Genomic DNA, 23756 nt, shown 5'->3' with positions numbered 1-23756 from the left:
GCAATATTTATCCCCCCCTCCCTCAGCACTTTATTCAAGCTTGTCAAATCTTAGCACAGAATTTACCTCAGTACGTCCACTGTCCAGATTAGGGGATTCACAAGTCACACTCTGATTGTTGGTGGGAGAACTTCTCTTGGCTGAGAAAAGAAGTCAAAGCAGGACATCTCAGGAAATTCTTCCTACACTATAATGTACCTATTATAAAGTATTATAATAAAAGGATAAACCAGAAAACAAAACCAGCGTCTATCTGCTGCAAACTTCCTAGGCACTAGTCACAGGCATAAAAAGAAAATAGGACTGGGTTAGTTTTTTCAGTTCTTTCCATTGTGTTGTCAACAACACTGTCGACTGAAAATCTCTATTTCTTTAAAATTAAATGTGAATATAAATTTCATCCTAAATCCATTCACCATCAATTGTGCTTTCCTGTGCAGAGCCGTGCCTTTTATTTTGCCTTTTCTTCTTCATCCTACTTGTACATATATTCTGATCCCTTTCTAGGTTACATCACTCAAAGTGTACTGTGATTTCCCATTTCCCAAATGCCTTCAGCACAGGAAATACATTGATGTCAGGCAGAAAGGCTGATCTGTAATACTGTAGCAGACTAAGGGTATCACACAGACTAGGTTGACAAGTCTTGAAATCCTGCTGAAAGCTGTGCAGATATCACTTTGAATCAGAGTGACTGCAAAACAAATATCACAAAGCCTCTACATTAGATTTTTTTTATTTGTTGTTTGAAGGAGAATTTAAGTAAATTTGACTCTTTTTTCCCAGTTTGAGACAACGCTAAGATAGCAGCATCTTCCTAGATATAAAAGACCTCATTCCAGTTAGTATTTCTGTCCTGCTGAAAAAACTTTCAAAACATAATGGAGCATTTTCCTTCCAGACTTCTGAAATTATTTTTAGAGATTTTCTCACCACACACAGACATATTGAAAAAATTCAATAGTCAAAGAAAATTTAGAAATAATTCGTTTGTTAGTTCCAGGGCTGAAATACTGTATTTAAATTCTAGAAGTTGAAGCAGAGGGACAGAAAGCAAGATGGAAAAGACTGTTTTAAATCATTTGGAAGACTTGAATCTTTTTAATTCTGGATTGTCCCAGTAGGTCTACAAAGCCTTCAGAACAAAATATGGCATCTAAAATGACCTGCTATCAGAAAAATCTAATTTAATGAACTACATTTTCACTATGGTGAAAATTACAGTTCCATGCTTTTGAGAACTGGAAGCAATGCTACAGCAGTATACCTCACTCACTTTCAAATCACCCTTTTGCAGGAACTATAAAAAACTACCGTCTAAAACATAACAGTAGAGAAATGTTTCTTAGGACTAGGCCAGACAAAAAGACCTGACATCAAACTCCAATCTCACTATGGCTGAAGCAGAAAGGAAAAGCAAACTCTTCCAGTATCCAAAAGTGAATTTACAACCCAGGCCTTCATTGGACTCTCTTGAAACTATGTTTTCTAACTTTGCAGCATGCTGGAAATTAAATTTTAGATAGCAGAATAACCACCTATGTGCTCTTCACTGTTCATTTTTGTCCAGTACCAGTTTGGGAAAGATTTCCTCAGCCACGTCAGGCTGCTGTGTGATACTGTCTTTGCCCTTCTCAGCAACTAAGGAAGGTAAGGCTAACAGAAATTATATGAGGCTGGCAGAAATGATAACTCTACTGAAAAATGATTGATTTCCTATTTGTGATGGTTCTCCCATCTCCTACTTAATTACTATGCAAATGTCCATTGACTCTGAGGGGAAACAACCTTAAACTACTCTAAGGTTTGACCAGTTCCTGCAGGATCAACATATTCCTTCACACTTGAGGGCTACAGAATATAAGGACAGCACCAGGCAAACAAAGGGAAAGGTTTCCCAGGTCTCAGGAGCTACACTGCCATGGCAAAGTCACAGACCTGTAACGATGTTCCTGATGGGTTTTACAAGAGCATTGAAGGCAGAAACTTCAGGCTGCCTGTGCTCCCACATCGGCTGCCAAATGACAAGGCCACTAGCCAAGCGGAATGTCAGGTCAGACTCCTAAAAAGAAACAAAAGAAATATTGTTTCCAGTCTGCAAAGACTGTCATTTCTCTGATGCACAGATTTTACAAGAAATAACTGGTACCACCTCCAACTGTCCAGCCAGTATGTGCTAACTCAAGGACTACTGGCAATACTCAGCAGGCTCTACACATGTCAACTATGGCTAGTAAAAAAGCACAGGGAAACTTCAGTCCAAAAAATACACAAAGGTTTTATTCAAATGAATTTTCTATTCTAGTCAATGAACCCTGCTTTTCAAGCTGTAATAGAAAAGGCCGTTCCTGTCACAAAGTATCCCTTTTAATTATACATAACCACTTTATGTTTAGTGTTCAAGCTCAACTTTAGGATTCACACTCTAAGACTTGAACTGCTTCCCCAAAAGAATAAGAATACTAAAATATTAAAGCATCACTTAGAAATTGAGGAAACCTGTAACAGATTACTATGAAGTAGTGGTATACATTACTGTTGTTATCATTAGCATTGTTAGTACCTGAATTTTGTCAATACATAGAGACACTGCTACTGCTTACACTTGTGCTATTGCTATTTTACATATGCAAGCAGCTGAAATCACATAAATTAGTTCATAAGTAAATGTTAGCAGGACCAAGGTGCAGCTATGCACTGACTTGACCTAATGTCAGGTCTACATTAGGAGACAGAGATGTCAGTATAGCCCCAGCTATCCCATATGGCAAACAAACATGGTGACAGTAGCTTTAGTGGTACAGTTGTAGGTGCACAACACTCTCCTATGCAGACACCCCAGATGCCTTGCCAGTTGGAATGGATAATGCAGACAGAGTCAAAGGAATGGCAGGAACCCACTGCTTGTAGCTCTCCAGCCCTCCTATTCCCTACCCTCTGTTAGTGCTGTCTCATCATAATCAACACACAAGCTTGGCTTAACTAAGCCTGGCTTTAATTACTGTTTATACTGACAGCAATTCGCAGGGCTTTTAGACCTGCTAGCAGTGACATTGCTTTTTCACTTTGCACTGGTAGCTTGTGGTGACGTGTCAACACTTCTACCTACAGCTATGCAGTTAAAGAATTACATGCATCCCCCAAAGCCTGATTTAAATACATTTTATCCAAGACAAATCCTCCCAGAAGTTAGGAATTCAATAGTTTAGGTCTGTCTATTCAAGCATGTGTCATCTTCCTTGAGCACTACTTTGACTATCTGATCAGGTAGTATTCTTCCCCTGAGACTTACAAGACACTGAGAGGACAAAACTCACTTAGTGAACCATTTACACACCTCATTTAACTCCTTCATGCACTTCATTTTGATGACAAAAATGTGCATGTTTTAATTGGCTTTTCAATGTTCATGACCACAGTATTCTAGAGATCTCAGAGACTTTCAAGGTAAACTTGGGACACTCTTATTAAGCCCATCTTGAAAACAACATACCAGAAAGATTAATACAAAAGACTGGAATTCCAGTCTCTAATAGCCAAGGTCTACCTCCAGTTTCCTTCCATTTATTCAAATGGCAGCCTGCATTTTTGTGTGTAGTGCTGGGAAGAATTCAGTATTTCTTCCTGTCCTGTCCCAGTAGCCTACAGAGAACTAGTAGACAAGCATGACAAATTTGGGCTAAATAAATGAAACACTACTGTACAGGAACTCAGTAGCAGAAGTAGAGAAAGAATCTAGTTCTCCAGTCTTGCTTTTACCTGCCTTAATCAAGAGATTGTCCTTTATCTCATGTTCCTCCCTACCTTCAAGTGTGACAGCACAGAAGGCAGGATTAGAACAGATAGCCCCACCACTTCATGACTTTATAGCCCTTTTTTCAAGGGCCTGCTCTTTTTCAAGGCCTAGATGGAAACACAAAAGCTAAATGGCAGCTTCACAGAGGCAGGAGCCAGAGCATGAAGAAAATGTCTTTTATCACATCACTCAGCAAAGCTGATGCACCCAGCATAAAATTAGCAGAGCAACCCCAGCAGACAGGAGGCCTGCAGCCTGCTTCACACTTCAGAACAAAGGAATGCTCCAGTGCCTTTGCCACTGCCATGCTTAAACACCATCCTGGTAATTAGCATCAAGATGATTGATAATGACAACAATAAATCCCAGTGGCAGCCCCATGGTGGAATGCCTGAAAATTTAGCAAGGCTTTTCTGAGCAATGGTTGAGAATCACTGGAGCAAGTTAACGCTCATAATCCTTTCTGCAGTTTTCAGGATCCTAGAAACTTTAAAGTCTGTGGACTTTAGAGGCCACAGACCTTTGCTGCTCCCAAAGGCTAAAAATGGCTCACTTTGTATTTTGTCTTTGTGCCTGCCTGATGCTGTGGTGATTGTTCATGTCACTGGAAGGACTTCTTCCCAATGGCAGCAGTACTCTGCTAGCTTGGGAAAGTATTTCCAGCAGTACTCCAGTGTGCACTGCAAGCTGAATTAAATAACAATCATAAAGGCAGAATCATTCCTTTCCTGCTCAGAGCTGTCTCTACACAAGAACCCCAGCAGTGTACCACTTACTCTAATCCTGTGGACAAGGGGAGCAAAGAGGAACACAAATAGCTCTACTGTGGCCATGGAATTCTGGAAGAACTTCCTTCTGTTATTCTCCTCCTCATCGGTCACTGGGCTGGGCCGGGGATGTCCTGGTGATCCTTGGTTTTCAGCCTGGTGGATAAAGGCACTACTGCTCCCTCCCCAGCCAGAGCCTCTGTCTCCTCCAAACCGGTCATTGCTGCAGTCCTGAGGAGCCTCCAGCAGCATCCAGTGAAGAGTGTGAAGCAGCTTTGTTTCAGCTACTCCGAGCTTATCCTGATGTCCTGTATGGAAAAACACATCACAGTATCTCACAGGGTTTCCATTCGTCATATTGTTGAGATTGTTTCAGAGCTACACTGGAGGCTGGACACCCAACTCCCAAATAAGCATCTGAAAATTAAAATTTTCTACCATTGAAAGCACCAGCATTCTGTCTCATTATATTTGAAACCTCCTAAATCAAAAGCCTCCATTTATTTCCCAGCATTTGGAGTTTAGTCTCTGCAATGTCAGCTGCAGGGCACGGACATAGAGTGGTCCCAAAAGAAACTAACTCAACAGTCTTGTCTGTTTGACTTGGTTGAGTAAGACAAAAATGCCAGTGAGCACTGCAAGGTGCTCAAGGTGTGTCTTGTTAATGCACCCTGCTGGCATGTCTCAGGAAGCAAACTCCTGCTGAAACCACTGCTGGAATCTGTACAAAAGTAAATAAAGTAAAGTGGATTTGGATCTGCCTCTCTGTTGTCTTATTGACTATCTGCTGAGACTCACATGCATTGGTCTAAATAAAAAGAAAATTAGGAATAAAAAGCCCCCAAAACTGAAGATATTAGAAGTACCTGCTGCAACTGACCACTACAGCGTGCCTTGAAAGAAATGCATACTTCTTCAAGGAATCCACACCTGCTGAGTGCTAAAATAGGTTCTATTATTGCTGGTAAATAACTAGCAAAATGTTATTGAACATCTCTGACTCTTTAGCTCATCAGACCACTTACTTCACTGGGGATTTTTTCACAGGTTTTCCTTCTATAAATGAGAAAGACAATTATCAAGAAAGGCAACCCCCAGAAGAAACTAATTAGGATTCTGAAGACTTGGAATTTGTTGGCACCCTGAGCAACAATTTGTCATGTTTTAACTGATAGCTGCAATAATGGAAAACAACCTCACAGGAGCACTCACCTAGCTTATTCCGGTTGGAGAGCAACGTTGCAGTGCAGTGCAGCACATGAGGGAGTGCAGCTTGGACAAGTTCCCAGCGAGAAATGCTCTGGATGGCTTCAGACAGAGCTGGAGAAAGGCCATGCAGCTTGTTTTCTACTAAAACTCGTTCAAAAGACTAAAAAGTAAGAGGAAAAAAAGACATTTTCTATTATTTCTGCACATTCCTTCCAGTGCATGAACATCCTCTTTTTCAAATCTCTAATCTCTAATTGTATAACTGAAGCAAATTTTATAACATTTGTCCTGAAAAATACAGACTACAACTAAAGCTGACCAGATAAATGGACATACTTGACTAAGAAATTAATGGACCATAAAATATATTTTCTGCAATGGAAGAGAATTGAAGCAAGTATCATCTGTATATTAGTAAGTGCTGACATCAATCCAGACCTGCAGCTGTGCTGGGTAAAGCCAGTAATCCCGTTAGAAGTCACAGAAGCTACAAAAGCCTGTATTTGTGGAGCTGAGTGCTGGATATCCTTAAACACACACGCTCTTTCAGTTCAGTGTAATATAAAGGGCAAACAACTAAAGGTATATGGGCCTTAGGAAATGTTTTCACACCCTGTCACAAAAAATCATCAGTGTACAAAATTTTTTTGTCGAGCTATGATGTAATGGTTTTGTGAACACTTACGGAGCTGATGGCTGCAGCAAGTTCATTATTTCCACTTCAAGCAACACAAAATAAAGCTATCTGCTGCTGAAATCCCTAAGGAAGCTCCTTACTGATAGGTGCTCCAATAAATAAAATAAAAATAAAATGTTTCAATAAACTGTTGCTCTGATCAGATACAAAGATCTCATTACAGGTGACAAGTGCGGTTATATTCCTTCACTGAAGTACTTATAGCAAAGAAAACAACAATGCATGTCCTTGTTCTGAACCAGCTTAACCTCATGGCTACCTATTTGCTCACAAGCTGTGCCACCATTTTTATCAAGCTCTGGGCAAACAAGTAACTGTTGCTCAAAAGGCACTTCAAAGGCCCTCACTCCAGACTCATAAAGCTTATCCTGCAACACTAGTCATATCAATTTTTTTCCTGTAAATTTGAGGGGATGGTAATAGGAATAGTTACAGAGAAGAAGAGCAAAATGAGCATGTCAAAACATGTTCTCCTGAAACAGCAGCCACTCCCAACCATGGCATGCTAACCTGTGGTAACAGGCACCCTCCTGCCTGTCCCAGCAGCTGGGCACATTTGTTCTCTCAATCTGTGGTGCAGGCAGACATGAGCTCCTCTACCAAGAGGCCGGAGGTGTCCTGATGCAAGCACAGCACTGCACCATTGCAGTTTGACAGCACCCAGTTCTGCTCTGCCAGCACAGAGGCACAGAAACACACATCTATCCATTAGACAGGGATAAAACCATGCCAACCCTGAAATACTGACAATAACCATCAGAGCTGCCAACAAATATCAGTGTGCAGAAGGTCCCACTGCCCACCTACTAGAAACACCAGGTTGCAGTCAGAAAGTATAATACTTTCCTTATGGACCAATGACTGAAATTGGAGGGCATTTGCTATAATACAGGGAAAAAAAACCCTCTGGCTTGCTGAGGATGAGTCAAAGATAATGTGCCATGCATCATGTTATCAGCAATATGTGGTTCTTAGCACCAGGATTGGATAACCTGTCTACTAGGGAAGGGATGCTTCAAGTCATCCTTACAGTGATCTGCTGGAGACCACAGCACCTGAAAGGAAAACAGTCTCCTGCCATTCAATCCTAGCAGTTCAGGAATGGGGGCAAAATGAAGGGATACTGATGCTTTGAAAGCCTGGACAGGACAGGGAACCAAGGACCCATCATAAGGCCTGACTATTATGTTCCAGTCAGGATTCACAGCAGGACAGAGAGGGCATTAGTATAAAGGCAACAGAAATTCAGAGTAAGTACCCCAGCCAAGGAATTATTACACAACAAAACCGGGGAGCAAATACATAAAGTACCCCCAGAAGCAGAACAAGAGGTGCATTGTTAAAAACAGCACAAAGTTTGAAAGAGCCAGTGAAAAACATGAGGTTTTACTTATTTTTATCTAAAGAGGACAGGGACCACTCCTTAGTCATTGCTCCAGCCACACACTATTTCCACTCATCCATCAGCTCTGGGGCTCACTGAATCCAACACTGAACCAAGCCAAGCCTCTACACAAGCCAAAAGGAAGATCAGTACAGAGGTAAGCAGCTCCTCCTCATGTTAGTGAGCTGGATTAGCTCACTGAAAGGCCTGCCAAGCACCAGTGCTGACTGAGGCTTATTGAATTGAATTATCCCACCTCCAGCACAAAAGTCGAACCATAAGCTCACACTTTAGTATAGTTGACAAAGCTGTTCAGTTTGCAGGGCAAAGGGATAAAAAAAAATAAAAAATCATTGGGAACATCAACCCTATTCTGAAGTATGACAGAAGACATCTTATTGCTCCCTGGCTTTCTATTCAGGGTCTCATTCCTGTGTACTTCAATGGCATCAGGTAGAAAGTTCCCCAGCAATTGCTTTCTGCAAGCTCTGACCCACAATCTGCAAGCTTCAGAAACTCAAGAGGCAGTGAAGGAGTTTGCAATTACATCTTTAGATTAGGCTTCTATTTATCACAACATTTTGGGCTGCTGAGCCCTTGTGAAGATTTCCCTATGTGGTTAGCCACCAGATTCTTCTGTTCTTTCCAGGCCTGAGTAGAAAGTTAAATATTTCTGTTACTACAATGAAGGATTAGCTTCTGGAACAGCTTATGTGATCACAAGCATCTGAGACAGAAGTACTGTATGTTGCCAGAAAAATGCAAATGCAAAAGCTGCTGTATGGAAACCACTGAATGTCCATGGCTGCTACAGGAACTGCCTGATACAAAACTGCCACTGTGGATGTACTGTCAGCACACCAACTAATTGGCACTAAGCCCCACACTGAGAACTGTCACAAGCAAACCAACAGGAACAGGCAGTTCCTCGGACAAGCTTTCCTGTGGAATTTGCCTGGAGCTCCCCATAAAGGTGCAGCTTCTCTCTATACCATATATTCGAGATGCAAGGTCCTGTGTTGCTCTGGAGAGCCTCCTTTTTGTTGTGCTATGGCTTTACTCTTTCAGGACCTGCTATAGGGAATACAGAGACACTGCGGCAGAAGACTTCATTTTCACCCCACATGAACTGAGCAACTGCTGCTACACCTGAGAGGAACTCCAATCTTAAATAAGAAGGCTGAACAAGAACGTTTGAATAAGGTCCCTGTAAGTGAGTCAGAAGACAGATACTGTCATGCTATGGGTATGTCTAGAGCCACAGCCTCAGGGCTCAGGGGCTGCAGCTCGGCTAAGAAAACTACCTACTTACAGCAGGCTTGTTCATGCCTGCAACATCACACACACACCAAAGGCAGATAAACACCTGCCAAGGGGATAGTGAGGGAAGCTAGTGCCTTGGCTGGAGAAACAGCCCCTTTCAGCAGTGCTGTGTGTGTGTTCATCTCCCTCAGGACCACTTACACAAGCATTTTTCCTTTTAGCCTAGCAGCGACAGCTGGTTTCACAGGGACTGGTGGCCAGCCTTGCCTGGCTGTCTTCCCACTGCAGCTGTTCTCCTTTTACCTTCATCTCCAACAACCAAAGGTGCTGCCAAACGCCTTGTGACCAGGATCAGCCTGTGTGCCACTGTCTGCTCTGTCCTATACTTTTTGTCTAGGCATCTTCAGGCTACCTGTTCCCATTTCAGCAGCATTCTGGCTGGGCTTTGCCATGGTTTCCTAAACAGCTTTGCTTGAGCTGCATGAACTTCCCCTGTTCTAAGCCCAGGGAAGCTGTACCTGCAGTGAGTTGCATAAGGCAGGAAGAGCTCAGCCAGGGGTTGACAGAGGGTGCCCAGAGGTTCCATCTTGGGAAGCTGAGCACCTCCTGTTACATCCTGGAGTGCCAGGGAATACCCCTACAGGACTGCCCAGTGCTTAACCCAGTGCAGGTACAGAGGGACCATGGAAGAAACACAGAGAAATGGTTAGAGCCTCTTGAATTTGACTTGTGCCCTTGGAGGGGACCTGACTGCCCTGTCCTTCCAAAGCTCAGTCTGCATCATGGAGGGAAGCTGAGACCACTGCTGGAGTCACTTCAGACTGACTGGAAACAGCCTGAAGGGCAGGCAGCCTGGGGCAGGTTCACTGAGCAAGGAAGAGTTCCTAGAAAGATCTAGGAACCCAGGAATTCATAGCACAGGGGATGGTAAGACTCCCTTGGTTACTAAACATAGCAATAGCATTCACAAGTAATGAAACACAGATGCCAAACACTTTACATACAGAAATCCAGCTTTCTGCAACCATGTCCATTGGCTGGATAAAATAAAGGTGGCCTCTTTCTGAACTTTGTTCCATAGCTATACTTATATATATATATATATATATATATATATATATAAAATCCATAATTACAAAACATGTAATTACATTTTCAAAAACAAAGAAAAACTAACAAGCCCACAAAACCAAAACAAAAATCCAAAACAAACAGAGAAGAGGGAAGCTTTGAATTTGCAGGATCCTCCAGAAAACATGTGAGCTCTTCCATGGCCAATGCAAACCAGAGCAGAAGAATTTAAACACATCTTTGAGCTCCTTACCATCACCCCAAAAATGCATTAGTTTTGTACAGCACTCACATGCTTTCCTGTGAGGTCACTTACAGCTTTGACTCCTGCACGTTAGGAATGACCTGGTGTCAGGGCAGAACAGCTTCAGCATGGGGAGGAGGAAGAACATTAATTCCATACTGTGGCACAAACACATTTAGATGTTGTAAGACAATGTATGGAGGAGGGTATTTATCTTCAGCTTCAAGGCTATTATTCATAGGCCAATTGAAGTGAGTGTGATGGCTCAGGTAAAGAGAACAATGCAATGGCCTTTTTTTCTCTCAAGTAATATGGTATAAAAACTCAGCTCAAAGAAGCAATGCAACATGCTCTTGCAGACCAGATGCTGTAGTCACTGAATCTCAGACTCCAACATCTGCTTCCTCAATGCAAAATATGCAGCAGATTCTACTGCAGCAAGTTTAGCGCCAATAAAAATAACAGAATACTGCACAATGTTGTGTCACATGCATTGCCAGACAGTTAACAGCCTGTGGACATGCCTAAAGGATTCTAGCTAGAGAATTATAAAAATACAGATCATGTAACAGGTGCACAGCATTGTTAGGCACGCTAGTCAATACAGGGGTGTTAGACAGTCAGCAGCAGGTTTCAGAAGACAAGTCAAGTACCTGTCAAGTTCCAGAAACCCTGTCTCATCCATGCATGCAGCACTCTGCTGCTCCATTGGATGTGTTGGTGTGGACAGACATTCCTGTGCACCAGCAGGTAGGGGAAATGGGCCAAGCAGAAGGCAGCAAATATGTCAGCTCATGCTGTAACCCACAAATTCCTCAAAACTAAGTTCCATCTTCAAAATTTTCTTAAACATAAGCATTAAATTATGGAAGAACTGGAGAAGGATCAAGTTCTTCACCCAAGAGGTGGAAATTTACTGGATCTTAATGAAATAGCTTTTTTCACAGCTCCCTTTCTCTTGGCTGAAGCATGTGATTTATGCTGTCGTGCAGTTAAGGGGGTTTCTGGGGTGCAGTTTGTTTTTTCCACTTAGTAAATTCTGGCATGGGCTCATAGAAGCAAGGTGCTTTAGAATTAGCCTCGGGGACCTGATGCCTACAGCACAGCAGGAAGCAAAGGAGGTTACAGGCAGACAGAGAAGGTACAGAGAAGGCAGCTCTGTCCCTCTACCCAACAGCAACAGGTATGAACTCACAGATGAAGCCACAGACTCAGATCAGAGGTGCTCCAAGGAATGGCTCCTGCACACTGCCAAGGCTCCTGGTAAAGGACACAAGCTCCATTTTCCAGCCTCTCAACAACCAGACACAAAACCCAGATAGTTTTCCAGATACTCAACAACCAGTGGGCATTAACCAGTGATGATGCTTCTCGCTGCATATGCTAGAATTGAACATTTTACTTGCCAACACACTAAGCCAGCACTCCTCTATCTCTGTTTGGTATCTAGCAAAAACTCTGAAAAATTTATGGATTTCTTAGAAGAAAATGACTCAGCAACAGATAAAGCTTCTCCAGCCTAATGCCTTGTGAGAAGGCAGTCAGAAAATTGCTGCAGAGTGACCTAAGAACTTAAAACTATTAAGATACATGTCCAGACCGAATTTTTCCACCCTGTCAAGTTAGGGTGCAATTGACTAATGTACTTTCTTTAAGTAATCCAAACACCAGCAACCATTCAAGGAATTCTGAAATTCTCTAGATACCAATCTTATTTGAACTTGCTTCGTGTCTTCCCTTTTTCCTCCTTTTTAGCAGTAACTTAAGGCTTTATTTGAAGTACAATCAGAGGTAAGAGTTATTTGTATCTGCATAATAGCCTCTCCTTAACCATTCTGATAAGATATGCTCCCTCTAATATCTGGTAGAACTGTTTCCCATGTGGATTGTTAGCATTGTTTAGATTTTCCATATTATAAGCTTGGAAAACCTTCAGCAATTATGAACAGAAATTACATCAGTCTCATGCAAAAGCATATTTACATAGGATGAACTGAAAGGTTAGACCCAGACTGTCAGAGCTCAGTTTCTCTATGTATTTAATAGGCAAATGATTAAATAGTAACTATCACTGTTACTAATGAATTACTTATTACTAAAATCCAAATACATTATTTTTGTTGTGCCTAAAGATGGATATGACACTCAAATTCTCTATATGGGAACAACTTCAAATCCTTCATGTGATAAAAGTACAAAATGAGGCTGAATGGACTCAATCCACTTCTGCTGTAATCTGAGAAGCTTGCTGACCAGTCACTATGGTCAGACTGATTTGCATGAAAAGCTAGTTACTTACAAGTGTTGAAAAAGAGATACATGTACATACCACACAGGAAGCTTCATATTGTTTCCCCAGTTTAGGTCTTAAAAATGCACTGAAAGAAAGGAGAAGCAGCATTAGAGACCCAGTACATCAACGTGTATTTCTCTTAGTTATTTTCAGGACACCTCTCATGTCAGAAGGCTGAGAAACCCAATGTAAAGGAAGATATAAGCCAAAACTATGTTCAGATACCTGTTGATGACACCTGATAAATGCAGTTATCTTTTCCAGAAGAAAAAGTGCCCACCCCCACATGTCAAGAGGTATTTAATTCAGCCCACATGTTCCCAGGGATAAAATCTTCCATCAGACAATTTTCAGCCATTTTACCTCAGTGAAAGACTTTCAATATAGTCTGTTTAAAATTTGTTAAATATTACTGAACTTCGCCTTGCCTCTATTTTAAGCCAGAGATCAGCTTGCCAGCTCTGTATTAAATATTTTTTCTGCACAGCTGCTGATGTGGAAGGCTTATGGTGAAGTGCAGGCCTGTATGCTGCATGTAGAGAACACCCATCCTCTATCATTTTCCTCCATAATGAGATCAGAGTAAATATTAAAAAATAATCAGGTCATCTTATGGCAGGGTTTGTTTTTTTTTTATTATTATTTTGAAGAACACTGACTGTGGCATAAGGGCATTTTGTGACTGTGGCCTTAAATTAGAGCCACAACCTTCAAATCTTCCAACCTCCCCCACTGCCCCCACAATGTTTTCAATTCAGAATCCTGCTAGGACAGGAGACTGACAGGATTCACCAGGAAAATAAAGCACCAGCCATACATTCAGCTAGTCCCTCACACACCTCCAATCCCTCAGTCCCCAGCCCTGTGAGATAAGGTGGGACTTTGACACGTCTGTTTGCATGTTGACCTCTCAGAGCGCAGACTGCGCCTCCAGGACGGCTGCGAATACAGACACAAGCAGAGCTGCAGGTCTGGTGCAGCACTGACGGATGCTGCTTCTCGTGTAAGAAGCTCCATGAGTTCTCTTAAAAAATGGGGGATGGACGGGATGGGGAACATAGGACAGGGTTAAGGGGAAGGTGAATAAGGAAACATTGACATGAATGGTTTAAAGTCAAATCGAGGAGCTGCCCGGGACTGCCACTAGGTTAAGCTGCCTTGAGACCTCCTTCCACACCGGATACACACAAATTGCTGTATGCTGAGTACAAAATCCAGGCTTTTTTCACGCCTTCACGTTGCAGCTGCAGCAGTAACCGCATCCTCCCTGCCACTGGGCAGCAGCTGGCCCGCACCCCCCTCCACACTTGCACTGCCCTGTTGCAGCTGCATCCCAAGCGCGCTGCTCTTACCTGGTTTGCCTCCACAGGAAGGTCTGGATGGGCAGAGGGATGCCACGACCACTCTCCTGCTCCTGGCCCTCCGAGCTTTTCCTTTTCACCATGATGCCTATGACAGCTGCCGCAGTCTCAGCAGACACGCCAGCCGGGATCTCCCGTGGCCGCCTCTCGCTCTCCGCAACTCTTTACCCTCTCCCCTCCATTCCCCGCAGCCCACCCCCCGCCTCAACTCCGCTGTTGCAAAATGGCTGCAGAAGGCAGGGAGGAAATTCGGCGGGGGGAGGAAAGCGAAGACGCCCGCGTCCTTCAGCGTCCTCCGTGCCTTCAGCACCTCCCTCTGTGGCCAGCTCCCCGGCCGGCGCGGGCGGTGCCGAGGCCCGGAGGCGGCGCGGGGGCGGCCCGGGCACCGCCCGCCAAACTTCAGCGCCGCAGCAACAGGGAGCCCGCGCCGACAACTCGGGAAGCCTCGCCAGCCCTCGGCCAGGGGGATCCGCGGAGCATCCCAGAGCCTTCCTCCCTCTACCCCCTGCCTTGACCCTCCCTCTTCCCCGGCCCGCCGTCTTCCTTCCTCCCTCCCTCATGGGGAGAGAGAGAAGGGAAGCCACAGACCCTCTCTGAAAGTGAAGGTTGGTGTTGGGAGCAGAGGAACTTCGGGTCGTTATTCCACAGCAGGTGGAGAGGATGGGAAGTGCCGAAGCAGATTTACTGATGTCTTCCAATTAGACACCAGGCTGATTTGACTGATGCATAGGTTTGAGTCAGCTTTGCTGAAAGTTAGATTAGCTCTCCTTCTCTACTCAGGCATGTCAGAGGATAGTACACTACAACAGATAATTAATAGAATAAAATGAAAGACCAATGCAAGTTCATCCCAAACAGTTTTCACTGTTTCAGGGGAAAACAAACAGACTTTCTGTATATAAAAATATTGAAAACTTAGAGATGGTCCAACAAACCAAGGCCATAATTCTCCCTGTCTTTCAATCTTCCTTCAAAATGTTAGGCACCTAAAGACACACCAAGATCATTCCTTCCCGGCAGAGAAGCTGAACAGATGAAAACCACCTATTTACTTCCTTAGGAGTACTTTAGGAAGAGGTTTTCTGAAAAGTCCAGTGCTGCTACTCTAGGTGATTTGAATTTACTCCCCCTTAAAATAACATTTTTTTCCCAGTGCCCAAGACAATACTTCCGTGTAGTGACTTAGGCTAGTCTTGATCTCCAGCCACGGAGAACAGGACCTTATGTGAACAACATTTTGCTAAAATCCCCCTCTTAAACAAAAGAGCCAGTAAGACAATGTGGTGGTTTAGCATGGATTGTGATTGACAGGTTGGCTGATGAATGGGAGTGTTTCTACATCTCTGGAAACATAGCCTTAAATTGCAAGTTTCAGGTGACTCAGGCTCTTTCCTTTTCCAGTCATCGAGAAGGTAACATCACCTCGTGAGTCAGGGTTCAGGCTGCCCCCACCCCCCCAGCAGATAACAAAATCTATCTGTTTTTACTTTTAAGTTGTGCCTGTTTTGCCTTTTTCTCCCAAAGTCCTATCTCCCAGTCAATAAACGAAATTTGGCAAATGTCAAACCATGACAGACAATTAACTAGAAGGTATCTCTTAAGTAAAAGACAGGTTTGCAACCAAAATGTTTCGTATAATTAAGATCACTCATAATCTCTCTGAGCACTGAAATGCTGACCAGTCTGGCTGGGCTCTTTGCTAGCAGTAATTTGCACTGCTGGTGCCTTTTATTAATTAATTACCTTGTTCAGACAGGACAGCTTTTAATGACTGTGTTCTTTCCTTCCATTAAGTGCAATTGGACAGAGACAAAATTACCTTGATTTCTAAAATCTTGTAAGAATACAGAGAGAAGATAGTTAAAACTTAGTTAACTAAGTTTTTTTAAGATAGTTGACTTCTAAATGCAAGGTATGTATTAAGTTTAGCTATTCCACATCCCCTGAATGAATCCAGGACTTTTGTCTTCTTGTTTGGACAGTCTGGAAAGCAAATTTCAGCATTAATTTCTTCTAGAATGCTTCTCAACAGTCAGTAATAAAACACTGCAGTAGGAATAAGGCTGAACAAATCTGAAGTCTAATATTTTTGAGTTTTAGTAATTGCCAAGCAGGCAAATCCCTGTTCTTCCAGTAAAAGTATGAGGACAAAGAAGTTTTAATGCTGTTTGCAATTAAGGAGAATAAGTGAATTGAGCTATTGAGGCCTGAAAAAGTGCAAGGTCAGTGTCTTCCTGATGGCTGTTGATAATAGCACTAACTAGGACTCACAGCTTCCCACAGGCAGAAGGATTGCTATCCCTCAGACAGAGAGAAGGTTACAGGCCAGGGGTGGTTTATCTTAATATTGCTTTAAGTGTTGTATAGTCCCACTCTCAAAATTAGTGCTATTTTAGTCAGTGATAATATTTATCTGCCTTGAGTTTAAGGCTATTGCATTCTCTTAGTAATTGGCCAGCAGAGCTCACATGTGTTTGGTTTGGGTTTTGTTTGATTTTAAATGGGTATCTCTCTTTATTCCTGTCCTGGGTTGTAGTTTAGGATGTATTCTATCACCATCTTCAGTTCATGGCCCATCAATGCCTTGTGCATGACTCATAGAGAACTCCCTCCGGGAGTTATCTCTCTTTAATGGGCCATCAAGGACCTCCTGGATGACTCATCATCCCATTGGGAGATGCTCTGCCCATGGAGAGGAGCCAAGCATTCTCACCTGGATAGAAGCTGGGATTTGGGACAGTGGAAGCAGCTCTCACCCACTGGATTCCCAGAGGACTGGAGCTACCAGACCTTTCTATGAGATCACTGCTTCAGGAAGACCACCTCATCTGGACTGCTTCCATCACCCTGATCAGGTTGTATTCTGACTCTGTCAGTGGTTTTTCTTTTTTGTATTGTTGCTTTTATTTTATTTTTTCCCTTTTCTCATTAAATTGTATTTCTGACTTAGAGCCTCTCACTTGGTTTGTTTTCAAACCACAACAATTCCTTCTTTCGGGAAGCAGCCACAATAGTTTCCAGTTTGTCTTTCTAAGGATAAGCTCATTGTTCCTATGCTTTGCTATGCAACAGGAAACACAAGAGGAAAAGAGAGCACTGCAGCTTACTCCAGACTACAGCCAAAATGTCCTAATAATTCTCCTGGCTGACAAGGACACTAGAAGTACTTGATGTGGTCAGTCCAAGGCAGCTCCTTAGTAAACAGAAAGAGATGAAAGTGTGAACACACAACACCAAACCAAACAACCAGACAAAAAAAAAACCACCCCAAAAACCCTCCCCAAATTCCCCTGCCCCCCCCCCCCCCCCCAAAAAAAAAAATCCCACCAAACAAACCCAGACTTTATTGGAAAAAAATGGCATTCATCAGTTTCAAACCTACACAGGTAAACATCATTGCTGCCCTCAAGAGAGGCTGTCTCAGAGAGTAGAGAAGCTCACAAGCAGCACTTCACTGAGCCTCCAAAGAGGAATCCAAATTGCCTCTCTACAGTCCAAAGAGCAGGAGAGGAGCACAGACAGGGCAACTGCACATTAGCTCCACATCTGTCAGTGCTAACTATCCCTCAGAAAGTAGGAGGACAACATACCAGTGCCTCTACCTAGCTTTGTTACATCCTTGGAGACTCTTTATTGCAGCAGCCCTCTTATTAGAGGGTAGAAAGGAGCCCAGACACAGACTCCTTGTTTATCCCAGCCTGCAAAGGGCCCTGGTTTGTTCCTCTGTACAGCTCAGCCATCCTGACTCCAACCATTCCCTGCCTCTGCCTGCACCAAGCTCCTGCTGGAGGTTTCCCTTGCAGCCTCTGACTGCTGCTTATTTCCTGCTGAACTCTGCCTGCAGGGATCAGTGTGCAGCCTCTGACTGCAGCTTTTCCCCAGCCAGACTGTGACTGCAGGTTCCACCAACAGGCTCTGGCTGCACACCCACACTGACCTCACTGCAGGGATTGTCTCTGCCCAGGACCCTGCTTCTTCATGATTCTCTCCTTCATGGTCCTCCTCCATGATGATCCTCCCCTCAGCACCCAACCCACTCCCTTTTATCACTTACCTTTATTGGCTACAGCTGTGACTCATCAGAGTGAGGCTGTTGTAATTAACACAGTTGTTATTTTTCAGGGATGAGGTCACCTGGATTCCCTCTCCCTACAACTCTTAGAGGAATGAAACAGCTTTGAAGTTCAGGATTATTTTCCTTACTTTCTTTGTGCATAGCCAGTGCCTTGCCCTGTCACAAGTCATTAGCAATTGGAGGTCACATAGATCAGCACGGAGAGGAAACTAAATGCCTACTTGGAATTTTGTTTATGATTACTTTGAAATAACTGAAAATATAACTGCAAATTGCAGTTCTAGTCAAGCCTGCCATTTGAGTGCAGCATATTGCTCTACAACTACACCCAGCCACAAAAGATACATAAATCCCTTTGTTTGTACAGAAGCTTGAAGTTACAGGACTTCTGGTGCAAAACAAATCAGAGAGAAAAGGAAACATTATCAACAGATGGCTCTGTCACAGGAACTGCAGGCATGAAGATGCAGATCTCAAATCCAGCTAGGCCATGACCATAATTTAACCCAGAAGGTGGCAAAGGTGGTTTAAATTACGTCTGACAGTGGCTAGAGACAAGTTTTGTTCTTGCCTTGTTTTGGAGACAATGCCTGCAACCACAGAGGACACAGAAAGCTGAAGCAAGCTGTATCTCTGTCAGTAAAATGAATTGCATGTGTAAGAGAAGAAATTTTACTACGTGGAAGATTTTATTTATCTCTATACTGAATTTCTGCTGGAAGCAGAGGCTTTCAGGTCAGCATTTGACCACACATAAATACTAACACTACAGTGGGATGCTACCAAGGGAAAGTCCTGCCAGTCAGTCCCCTGCCTTCCCTTATGGCGGGGATAGAGAGGAAACTAAGTAGACTCTTCAGGGAGGCCATTACAGTAGGACAACAGCAAAGTGTCCTGAAAATTCACCTGTGCTCTGTTCCCTAGGCCACACTGGCATCTTGAGCTGGCACAGAAACACAGGCCAGTCTGCCTGCACAAAGATCAAGACTACTGCGAAAAGTCACTGCTTTCAGAAAGCAGGTGAGGGAAGAGTGGAGCAAGCTCTGCCCTACTCCAACAGTTCCTAGCCCATGCACCTGCTCGGTCACAGAAGATGCCCAGGACACCATCTACCCACTTCCTCTCTTACTGCAGACAGGAGGAGTCTGACATGCCTCCAGATCACATAATTCTGCTGGGTCACTGCTTTATTCATCAGACAGTTACATTTACAATCCACCACAGCAGGATTTAGTCTTGATCCAGAAACAGTCAAGGCTGGCAGCATAGCACAGAGTGGGGACACAGAGCAGAACCTGAGCATGAAGCTCCCACCTTATACAGGAGTGCTCAGAGCAGGAAACTGCTCAAACCTCACTGCCTTGCACTTGTTTCCATGGTTATGTTCTCCAAGTCCCCACCCTCAATCAATCCCTGCCATACACACTCCTAAGAATTCACATCTTATTTATCTGAACTCGCTGTGCAGAACCCAGGCTCTCAAGAGTATGTCAAGCCATTCATTCTGTTGTGCAGCAGCCTTTCCAAGAGCAAAGCTGCAAACAGCTCCTAAATGTAGATTCCAGAGCAGGGAAAAAAAAGCCAAACTATTCGCCACACCCTCGAGATCTTAACTCTTCCACTGGCTGCCAGCAGGCTTCTGTCCTGGCAGGACAGACCCATCATGAAGGAAAACCCTTTCTCTCTTGGGACAACCAGTCACAGAAGATTAGCACTGATGGATGTCACTCATTCTACCCTTTCCATACGGATCTGTCAGGTAGAAGGAATGTAAAAATTCAGAGAAGCCTAGGAAAGCCCTGTTTTTTCTTTAAGGGCTTTTAAACCGCATGAAAACATTTCAACTGAGATTCCTCAAGAAGTTTTCCCTCGCAGCTCTTCTAGCTAGCCCTGCCCAAACACAACACAACTCTGTTTAGAAACAAGGATAAATAATCCCTAAAATTGCAAGAATCCCCTAAAATTACAAGTTTTGCTGCTGTTGCTGCATGAATTTGGGCAGGAGTGGTCTGCAGTTCAGTTGGATCAGATTCTACAAGAACAGTAAGGTATTTAATCCCTCAGACATTTAGGTGGAAGCAGTGGAGTGGCACTCACGCATCTGAGAATTCTATTTCAAAACAGAGCAGAAACACAAGCCCTCCACACCTTATGCAGTAAATTGAAACAAAACATATTCACATGAACACTTGACTGCAATTACATACATTATAGGCATAGCTAGATAGGACTATATAGGATGGTAGGGAACAAAATCGTGGAGATGACATGGGGGGGATTATGTGGACAAGACTGAGGGAAAAGAAAAGAAACTTAGCTTTCATTGTCAGGTTATAATCAGGACTCTCCATGCTCTGGGAGTAGCTGAAAAACTTTTGCTTCTTTTGGGGGAAAAAAAGGCAACAAACCTCCTCCCCTCAAACCCTGCCCCACCCAACCTTTTTTACCTTCTTCCTAGAGAAGAAAGTGTGGAGCTCTGGTTCCACTGAGTTACCAAGCATGCCTTCCTGTCTCTTGCTCAGAGAGAGCTGAGCATCGCCTCCCCCAGCACACTTCTGTGTCCAGAACAAGGGTTCTCACACTAAACCAGGTTTGGAAACCCCTCCACCAGGGCCACACTGTGTTTTACTCTCAGCAACTGGGACTTCTGCATGGCCAAACACCTCTAGCTGGAAGGCTTTCTGTCTTTTACCAATTTCTCTGACTCATCTTCTACCATTCTCCTGCAAGGAACATCCCATGACCTGAGACAGGCAGAGGATGAACTTTCAGAAACTCTGTACCTTTAACAAACATTGTAGCAGGATGCATGGGCCTCCCTCCCTTTCAACAATCAGTTAATCAAGATTTGGTTCACAAATTGCACTCATCTCAATGCTCCAACACCACAATCTGCTAGCAAATTATGAAAATAGATCACTTACCACATGCTGTTAATAAGACTCAACAATCACAGAAATATCATCTCTTCCTTGATCACTCTGAAAGGGAGAAACAGGTTCTTACTAGCTGTCCTCAACCATTGTTCTAGCTGTGAATGCTTAAATCATGGTCTACTCTTTTCTCTTAGCTTATTAATCCTTTCTCTTTCCAGAGATAGATGATGCATTAGTTTTGCCTTGTACCTAAGCATGCTTGGGAGGATGCTTCTATTGAATAATTAATGACACTTAATCATTCCTCCAGGTCGTTTGACAGCATTTACTCAGGAACACGGCAGCCTTGTGCGTGAAGTCCAGCTTGCTCAAGGCTCAGGATACTTGAGGCACTCAGTGTGCCTCCTATACCACACCCTGTGCTCAGCAGGCACGCCGCACTCTTGGGCACTCTGTGCCAGCACACAAAACATTCTCCGCAGTAGTTGCTGCCCACAGCAGCAAGTATTCTCAGCAGTATGCTGTGTACAGCAGTACTCTCAGCAGTATGCTGTGTACAGCAGTACTCTCAGCAGTATATTGAGTACAGCAGTACTCTCAGCAGTATGTTGAGTACAGCAGTACTCTCAGCAGTATGTTGAGTACAGCAGTACTCTCAGCAGTATGCTGTGTACAGCAGTACTCTCAGCAGTATATTGAGTACAGCAGTACTCTCAGCAGTATATTGAGTACAGCAGTACTCTCAGCAGTATGCTGTGTACAGCAGTACTCTCAGCAGTATGCTGTGTACAGCAGTACTCTCAGCAGTATATTGAGTACAGCAGTACTCTCAGCAGTATGCTGTGTACAGCAGTACTCTCAGCAGTATATTGAGTACAGCAGTACTCTCAGCAGTATGTTGAGTACAGCAGTACTCTCAGCAGTATGTTGAGTACAGCAGTACTCTCAGCAGTATGCTGTGTACAGCAGTACTCTCAGCAGTATATTGAGTACAGCAGTACTCTCAGCAGTATGCTGTGTACAGCAGTACTCTCAGCAGTATATTGAGTACAGCAGTACTCTCAGCAGTATGCTGTGTACAGCAGTACTCTCAGCAGTATGTTGAGTACAGCAGTACTCTCAGCAGTATGCTGTGTACAGCAGTACTCTCAGCAGTATATTGAGTACAGCAGTACTCTCAGCAGTATGCTGTGTACAGCAGTACTCTCAGCAGTATATTGAGTACAGCAGTACTCTCAGCAGTATGCTGTGTACAGCAGTACTCTCAGCAGTATGTTGAGTACAGCAGTACTCTCAGCAGTATGCTGTGTACAGCAGTACTCTCAGCAGTATATTGAGTACAGCAGTACTCTCAGCAGTATGTTGAGTACAGCAGTACTCTCAGCAGTATGCTGTGTACAGCAGTACTCTCAGCAGTATATTGAGTACAGCAGTACTCTCAGCAGTATGTTGAGTACAGCAGTACTCTCAGCAGTATGCTGTGTACAGCAGTACTCTCAGCAGTATGCTGCCCAGAGAAGCTGTGGCTGCCCCCACCCCTAGAAAAGCCCAAGGCCAGGTTGGACAGGACTTGGTGGAGCCCACTCTAGTGGCAGGGAGTGCAATGAGATGAGCTTTCAGGTCCCTTCCAAACCGAGCTGTGACTTCTCCGTTCCACCCACAGCACAGGGCCGCACTCCCCTCAGCCCGAGCTCAGGCCGGGACTGAGCCTCCACGGCCGGTCCATAATGACACACTCCAAGCGTCCCTCGAAGTCCGCGCTGTTTCCCCCTCAGTTTCCAAGCCGGACCCAAAAGCTCAGCCCGAAGCCCTCACTCCTGTCCCCTGCACCACGCCGGCACTGTCCACCGGCTCCCGCAGTGCCCAGCCGGCCGCGGCAAGAAGCGGGCAGAGCGGGCGGAGGCGGCCGCGCCACACTCGCAGCCCGAGGCCACACTGACCGCCGCGGCGGGAGGGCTGACGGCGCCACAGCGCATGCGCGGCCGCGGGGTCCTAACGCGCGCCTGGCGGCCCTGAGCGCGGAGAGGGAGGGCGGCCCCGTCATGGCGGCCCCGGAATGGCGCCCCTCCGTCATGGCGCCCCTCTAATGGCGGCCCCGGCATGGCACCGCCGCGGCGGCCAAGGGATGGGCTCTCCTTCGGATATCCCAAGACTGTTCATTCAAAACCACAGGTGGGAATAGTGACGGGGCCCAGGCACGCAGAATAGACGTTCAAGGACGCGAGCATCCTCGAATAAAATCCAGAGATGAGAGTGAGGAGGGGGCTGAGGGCACAGGGTTATAAAGGAGATAAATGGGGCGGACCTGAGGGTCAAGGGCCAACAGGGATAGGGAAAAGTGGTGCAGAGGGGTAAATTCGTAACCGAGGAGAACCAACAGGGTAAGGGGGGGTGGAACAAGACAGAGCCAGTGGGGTTTCCAGGGAAGGAAGAACATTACAGGAGGGATGCGTATATGGTGAAGAAGGGCTGAACAGAGTGGCATAAACATAACCAATAGAACAACGAAACCTCAGAGATATTACCATGGCTGTAAAAGCCCGTGGGAGAAAGCTCTACCTCACCCTGCTCTCCAGGGGTGTTTCTCCTGGCGGCAGGCCGCTGTAGCTCACAGAGGGGTGGATGTCCGCGCTCGGCTGCTCTGTGCTGCAGCACGGCTCCCTCAGGTACAGTAACAACCTCTGCCGCCTGCACAATCACAGGGGCAGGCTGCTGGGAAA

The 23756-nt window shown here is 44.6% G+C and overlaps 1 protein-coding gene across 1 annotated transcript in view; it reads right to left on the bottom strand.

Moving 5' to 3' along the window:
• The window catches only part of UNC80 (unc-80 homolog, NALCN channel complex subunit), a 127191-nt gene extending 112946 nt beyond the window's left edge, over positions 1-14245 (bottom strand). The window contains exons 1-6 of the mRNA XM_066322420.1: positions 14077-14245; positions 12761-12809; positions 5776-5932; positions 4573-4871; positions 1939-2062; positions 67-140 (exon numbers count right to left, since the gene is read on the bottom strand). Of these exons, the coding sequence (XP_066178517.1) occupies positions 67-140; positions 1939-2062; positions 4573-4871; positions 5776-5932; positions 12761-12809; positions 14077-14168 (795 nt within the window). The 5' untranslated portion in view covers positions 14169-14245. The remainder of the gene's footprint in view (positions 1-66; positions 141-1938; positions 2063-4572; positions 4872-5775; positions 5933-12760; positions 12810-14076) is intronic.
• Positions 14246-23756: the final 9511 nt, after the last annotated feature.

Source organism: Sylvia atricapilla, chromosome 7 (assembly GCF_009819655.1).
Source record: "Sylvia atricapilla isolate bSylAtr1 chromosome 7, bSylAtr1.pri, whole genome shotgun sequence".
NCBI lineage: Eukaryota > Metazoa > Chordata > Aves > Passeriformes > Sylviidae > Sylvia > Sylvia atricapilla.
This window is presented reverse-complemented; position numbering and strand designations above follow the sequence as displayed.